Genomic DNA, 7,495 nt, shown 5'->3' on the forward strand with positions numbered 1-7,495 from the left:
AAGCCTTGGTGCCCTCTGATGCTTTAGATCAGAGTTTCTCAACTTTGCTTTTTGGCCAGATAATTCTTTGGTATCATTCTTTGCTGGGGAGGGGCGACTGTCCTGTACTTGGTAGGACCTTCAGCAGCATCCCTGGCCCTTACTCACTGAATGCCACTAGCATGTCCCTCACCTACGAGTCGTGACAATCTGTCTTAGACAAATGTCCCCTGGGAAACAAAATCATCTCCAACAGAGAACCACTACTTTAGGGAAAAACAAAAATGTGATGGTGTTCTTTTTTTTTTTTTAAATAAGTCTTGTAGAGCAATCTACGTCTTTCATCTATTTGCATGTATCACTTTAAAAAAAAGAACAAGAGAGATAAGGGCTCATGAATCATTGATAATGAGTCCACTTATAGAAAAAAAACAAGGTTAAAAAAACAACAAGACTAATAGACATAAAGTTATCAATACTAAACCCTTGTTAAATGCTTTTTTTTTTAAATCAGGGGAGTATAATCATGAGAAAATAGTGATTTATTTTATAAACTCATAGATGATTGCTAATAAAAATGTATCTAGGGAAAAAATGAGATAAGTAACTCTTATCTTCCCAGGCTGTTGTTTCAACGAGCCAGGACACATACAAAGCATTTGGCTGAACTTTATTTATTGAACACTTGCATAGCACTTAACTATGTGCCAGGCACTCACAAATATCACCTCATTTAATCTCACAACAACCATATGAGGTTGGTACTAATGTCATCCGCATTTTATAAATGGAAAAAAAAAGGAGGCACAGAGAGGTTAGGCAATTTGCCCAAGGTCACACAGCTCATAAGTGGCTGAGCTGGGATTTGAGCTGAGGGAGCTGGCTCCACAATCTTCATTTCCATCACTCTACTGCCTGACACTCAGCATGTGATGAGTTCATGTTGGCTGTCACTGTCACTAAGTTTATTAAGGGGCTTTTCTTATTCCATCTTGATTCAGACTTCAGACAGCTGGAGGTCAAAAATGTACCTGGTCTTTGCTTCTTCCTACAACTCCCAGCCCTGGTCAGGCAACACAGTGGGTGCTCATGAGCCAGATCTGGAGGCTGGTGAACCCCACAGGTGAGACCTCACAGAGGCAGAGTCTAGGTCTTAGCTCTGGAGGGAATCTGCTGCCCCAAACTTTCTTCTCAATTCCTAATTGGGTGGACCTCTGACAGTGCACTCCAAGCTGTGTGTGTGTCCTCCGTAGGTTCCTGAACCCCCACACCCCAAGCATGCAGCCTCCCCAACTCAGCCAAGGGCATCTCCACCCTCCCTGTGGCTTGAGTTCAAAACCACAGTCATTCTTCACATCTCTTGTTTGGCACACCCCAATATTGCCCGCCAGCAAAGTCTTCAAAATATTCTAGAACCTGAAATTCTAGTCCCTCCTCAGTCCATCCACTGCTACCAGCCTGGTCTGAGCCTCGTCATCACACACTAGATGTTGCATTAGCCCCATAACGGTCTTCCCACTTCCGTCCTTTGCCCCCTACTCTGTTCCCAACACAGCGGCGACAGGGGCCCTTTCAATACAGACATCAGATCACATCCCTCCTCCTCCTCAAGGCCTCCAACAGCTTCCCACTGGCTCCGAGTAAAAGCCAGTCCTCTCAGTGGCTACAAGGCCCCGCAGGGTCTTGCTCCTGTTTTCTCTCTGACCCTGCCTAACTCCCTCTCTCCTTCCTGCTCTCTGCTTCAGCCATGCTGGCCTATTTTGTGCCTTAAATACCCGAGGGGGCTCCTACCTCAGGGCCTTTGCACTGGCTGTTTGCTCTACCAGTGTTCTTTCCCCCCAGATATCTGCATGGCAAGCTCTGCATCTCCTTCTCATCTTTCTCAAAAATCACCTTCTCGGGGTGGCCTTCCCTGATCACCATATTCAACATTCAACACCCCTCTCTTGAACCCTGCCCTCCATTATTTTTCTAGCTCTAATCACCATTGGACGTCATAGACTTTACTTGTTTATAGTGTTTATTTCCACTAGAGTGAAAGTTCCAATGAGGGCAGGATTTTGGCCTGTTTTAGTCATTGCTGTATCTATCATGAATCCCTAGAACACTGCCTGGCACATAGTAGGCCCCCAGTAAATAAGGACCGAATGAATGAATCATAGTAAGAGCTCTGGAGAGCCTAGCAGTAACAGGTATCATTCAGGGAGCATGTCCTGTGGGCACGCCCTTTACACACGTGATTTCTTTTTACCCTCAATAATGAGGTAGGTCCTATTATTAAACTGATTTTGCAGATGCAGGAACGGGGGTTCAGAGGGGAGAAATCACCTGCCTAAGTTCGCACAGTGTGCAAGTGGCTAAAGGTGGGGAAAAAAAAAATCCTCTGTTGTTCCTTCTACAAGGGACTCTCAGAGGGAGAGAGGACGCAGAGATCACCAGATGCCTAGACTGGGCTCTGAAGTTATTTGAGGGAGCTTGCTGGACAAGGGGGCATTGGAAGGACCTGGAAGAGGAAGTAGGATTTTGGCAACTATATGTGTATATGGTTGGCGGGGGAGAGGGAGTGGCGGACTGAAGAGTGAGTAGGTTTGGAGCCGCCTCCTGGTGTTTGGGACCAGGCACAAAGGTGCACACAGACCCCAGGGCGGGGGATGGGGATGGCTGCCCAGGGCTCATCAGCCCCACCCCCAGCCAGCCCTGAGCTGGAAGACCAGGAGAGGAGCCAGGAAACCTTGCTAAAATTATCACCCCTCCAGTGGACTTTCCGAAAAAATCCCTCTGTTTACCAGGCCCTCCTGGACCAGGAGGCCCCAGGCCTGTGGTCCCAGAAGTCTGCTGGGAGACCCCTCAGGATTAAGGTGCAGCTGCCCCTAGTTTCCAGGAAACCAGGGGCCACATGATCCAGGCCAAAGGTCAGGGATTTGGCGTCAGAGGGCTGTGGCCTGGAAGGAGCAGGGAGAGGGCTGGCTCTGGTTCTGTCCTCCCCCGAGGAACAACATCCCCCACTCCCGTTCACTGAGCATCGCTATGCTCCAGACTTGCGGCGAAATGCTTTAACAGTAGTTCCTTTAATCCCCCAGTGGCCCTGGGAGCCGGGTCCGGTGGCTCAGAGAAGTGCAGTGACCTGCCCCCCAGGCCCCACAGTTAGCAAGTGGGAACAGGGGCTGGCGTCCACATCTGTGCAGGTCCCAAATTTCTGCGTGGGTATGGGCCTGTTGGAGGTTTTTCTCTGAAGACCCGGGAAAACCTGCTTTCAGGCAAATCCTTCCCAGACCCAACCGAACTGCCCCCCCCCCCCCCCGCCCCCGCCACCCTGCGTCTCCAGGACCTCTGAAAGAGGACCTCCTTGTTCTGCCCTTCTCCGGGAGGCTCACCCAGGCCTCTCCATGGCTTTTCATTCTGTCTTGCAGATGGTGACTTTCACATCTGTCCCCTGCCTGGCCCTCCATCTCTCAAGACAAGGACTGTGTCTTAGTCCTGTCTAGGAGCCCAGCAGTTGGCACCCTGGAGGGGCACACTACGTATCTCTGGAACTATAAGAAATCAGAACCTCTTTCATTAATGTCTCTTCTGTGCTGGGCCTTGCACGAGGCATTCTTTCAAAGGGCATTTCCTGAGGGTCTGTGTGTCCATCCATGCTCTGGGCCAGCACGGGGGGAGGGGGGAGCGGAGTGGGGGAGGGTGCCAGCCTGAACACTCTCAGCCCCAGCCCTCAAGGAGTGCTTGTCCAGTGGAGGAAGTGGGAATAACACCCATATCTTAAGGGCTTCGTCTGAAGAGTGTCTCTTGAGTACTTACCCTATGCCTAGCGTGGGGCTAAATGTTACGGGACTTACCATCTGTACCTGAAGGTACTCAGCTGTTCTCATCAAGGCTATTGTTAAGGCAACTCAGAGAAGTTAAGTAACTTATCCAAAGTCACAAAGCCAGCAAGGTAAGCCTGGGCCGGACAGTGATGACCACAACATAGCACAATGAAAGTGTGTTGCATGAACTCTCCGTGTGTATATGTTATATATTATTAATATATAGTAATTAATTATATTAATAGTAACAGCAGAGCAGCTGGGATCTATTGAAGGTCTCTTTTATGTTGGATTCATTACATACATCATTTCATCTAGTCTCTACCACAGCCCTGTGAAATAAGTGCCCATTATAAAACCCATGTTGCAGATAAGGAAACTGAGGCAAGAAGAAGTGAAGTCGCTTGGCCAAACTGCATAGCTAATAAAGAGCAGAGTGGGGGCTCCAAGCAGGCCCGTGTCCCCACAGCCCCTGTGCCAGGATGCGGTATGCCACGCTGTCTTCCTGCAGGCGCCCAGGCAGGTCGGCAGTGGGGACGGGCCGGAGGCCCCAGGCAGTGCGCAGACGCTTAGGGGCCCTGGTCCCCAGCAGGATCGGGGCCAGCCTCTGCAGGGAGACCGGGTGGAGGATGTGGCTGGCATGGTCTTGCCCAGGGAAAAGTTGGGGGTCAAGGATGGGGGTCCGGTTTCTCCTCTGCAGGGGGAGAGGATGATGGGAGCTGCGAGGTGAATGGCCGCCTGTACCGGGATGGGGAGACCTTCCAACCCCACTGCAGGATTCTCTGCCACTGTCAGGACGGCGGCTTCACCTGTGTGCCCCTGTGCACTGAGGACGTCCGGCTGCCCAGCTGGGACTGCCCGCACCCCAGGAGGGTTGAGGTCCCTGGCAAGTGCTGCCCTGAGTGGCTGTGCGACCAGCGAGGGGAGCTGGGCGTCCAGCCCCTCCCAGCCCAAGGTGCGTGCAGGGGGGCGGGGCGGAGGCGGGGCTTCTCCGGAGCCGGGACCTGTCAAAGCCCCCGGGGGCGGGGCGGAGGCGGGGCTTCTCCGGAGCCGGGACCTGTCAAAGCACAGGTTTCCCTGCCCGCAGCTGGGAGGGGCTGGTGGCTGAGGAGACTGGGAAAGCCGAGTGGGGCGTCACAAGACCTCTTTAAAACTGACAAACAACAAGTAAATAATTTTAAATCATAAAAAATAGAAACTAAAAATTGGTGGCAGAGCGGGGAAGGGAAAGGAGAGCTAGGATACTTGAATCAAATGCTCACATTTCATAGCAGAGGTATACTATTATGACATATACTGTTATTGTAGTTATAATATATTGATATGTATTAGTAATACATTTATATCATTTAAATATTACATAATATATTAATATGTAGTTGTTTGGGCTTATCCAAAGAGGAACCAGGCGAGGGGGGTTGCCTCTGAGATGTGGGTTTAGGGGTGGGCAGAGGTGGAGGAAAGATAGTTACCTCTTGCTATAAATTCTTTAGTTTTAGAGAATTTGTTATTGTTACATCACTGGGTTATTATAATTATAGGAACATGGTCTTTTTAAAGAAAGGCATCTGAAAAGAAGGCATTGGGCCATGGATGATGGTGCCACCTGAGAGTAAAGCATGGTGGGTTCAGCATGGAGTCTGCCCAGGGTTCTAAGCCCAGCTTTGCTATTTCCTAGCTGTGTGACTCTGAGAAAGTTGCTTAACTTCTCTGTGCCTCAGTTCCTCCAACTGTAAGATGAGAGTAAGGGCGTCCACCTTGCAGAGTTGTTGTGAAGACTGGATGAGTAAATCCAAGGAAAGCAGTTACGGCAGTGCCTCGCACACAGCACTCTATCCTTGGTGGCTGTCATTATCCCCACGATGGAATGGGACACACCCACTTAAATACACAGGAGAATGCCAAAGCGGGATAGGACACTGCAGATGCATATCCGATCTCCATCATGTGTGTCCGTGTGTGTGTGTGTGCAGACACCCTGCACACAGGTGCATGTCACGCAGGCTTTCTCAACCTCGGCACCAGTGACACTGGGGCTGGGTGATGCTTTCGTACGGGAGCTGCCCTGTGCACTGTAAGGTGTTTAGCAGCGTCCCTGCTGGATTCCAGTAGCCTCGCTCCCCGTCGCGACCACCACGATGTCTCTGGACATTACCAAATGTCCCCGGGGGAGGGCAAAGTCGCCCCCAGTTGGGAACCATTTGGTTAATAAGGACCAGAAGAAAGGACACCACAATAGTAAGAGAGCAGAATAAGATTTCAGGAGGAGGAGAAGCTAGATGGTGCTGAACCCCCCATCTTGTTCCAGGTACAGCCTCAGAAACTCTAGCAGCTTTGCCACCGGGTGCCAGCACCTCTACACACAGGCCACAACCTCCTTTCTGGAAGATGCCATGGGGTGCGGAGATGAGAAAGCTGCCACGTACTGGGGGACCGTCATGGCCAGCACCATCATAGTTGCCTAGTAACCGACACAAACGAGGTGCTTACAGCACAGTGCTAAGCATGCCCCCTCTATTATTTTATTCAGCCCTAACAATCGCCCATTAGGAAGTTTACATAGGAAGAAACTGAGGTCCAGAGAGGTTAAGTGACATGACCAAGATGGCACTGCTATAGCAGCTGGGTTGACTTGGCTGCCAAACCCTGACCTCACGGTGCTGACCTCTCTTTCTTCCCCCCCAGGACCCCAGTTTTCTCGCCTTGTCGCTCCCCCACCCCCTGGTGCCCCCTGCCCAGAGTGGAGCACGGCCTGGGGCCCCTGCTCAACCACCTGTGGGCTGGGCGTGGCCACTCGGGTGTCCAACCAGAACCGCCTCTGCCGACTGGAGACCCAGCGCCGCCTGTGCCTGCCCAGGCCCTGTCCACCTGCCAGGGGCCGTGGCCCGTGGAACAGTGCCTTTTAGAGCAGGCCTGGGAATCTGGAGGTTCCGTGCCCGCCCTCCCCAGCAGGCAAGCCAGTGCTTGGGCCCTGAGCAGAAGGCAGATGGCCCCTCCCCGCACCCTTGGCTGGGGCAACGACATCCAGGCCCCAGAGGACAAGAATGTTCACAAGTCATCTGGTCCACCTGGACACTGAGATAGAGCCAGGATGTCTGCCCCAGTCCCCCTTCCTCTACCTCACAGCCTAGGCTGGCCAAGGTTTCCATTGTCTTCTGGTCCATTCCCAGCCCCTCCACACAGCCTTTATCAAACATGTGTAATAGGCAAGCTTTCCAGCAGATAGGGCAACCAGCTGTCCTTTAATCATTAGGCCGAGGCAGGTGCTGGGCTGGACTGGCTATTTTTCTGGGGGTGTGGTGAAGAGGGGCACGCAGATATTCTGAATCTCCTGCTTCCTTTCCTGGAGTGACATAAAAACGTCCCCGAATACATGCCTGTGCAAGAGCTTGTAGGTCAGGCTTATGCTGTCTGAGAAAGCCTGCCCCATCCAGGGCAGAATTCAGAGGCTGTGTGCTATGTGAAAATCACAAGGTGAAATCACACTGTCTTGAAGAAAGTCAGAAAACAGGCCTGAGAGTGATCCCTTAAACCCAACTTGTATTAATAAGAATGAACTTTTCTCAGGCACCTGCAATGTGCCAGGCGCTGAGCTAGACACTTTATATATAGGTTGGTGCTTTGCAACATTTAAGACCAGAGAAAAGTAGGGGAGAATGAAGGATAGCCCCTGGGGACTGGGGAACGTGGCCTGAAATAAACCAACCCAA

General features: G+C 51.4%; 1 protein-coding gene across 1 annotated transcript in view; it reads left to right on the plus strand.

The window, feature by feature from the left end:
- Nucleotides 1–7,495, plus strand: part of CCN5 (cellular communication network factor 5) — a 57,242-nt gene extending 49,747 nt beyond the window's left edge. The window contains exons 5-6 of the mRNA XM_027622368.1: nucleotides 4,486–4,740; nucleotides 6,471–7,495. Of these exons, the coding sequence (XP_027478169.1) occupies nucleotides 4,486–4,740; nucleotides 6,471–6,691 (476 nt within the window). The 3' untranslated portion in view covers nucleotides 6,692–7,495. The remainder of the gene's footprint in view (nucleotides 1–4,485; nucleotides 4,741–6,470) is intronic.

The sequence above is a fragment of the Zalophus californianus genome, chromosome 8 (genome assembly GCF_009762305.2).
Source record: "Zalophus californianus isolate mZalCal1 chromosome 8, mZalCal1.pri.v2, whole genome shotgun sequence".
Classification (NCBI taxonomy): Eukaryota; Metazoa; Chordata; class Mammalia; order Carnivora; family Otariidae; genus Zalophus; species Zalophus californianus.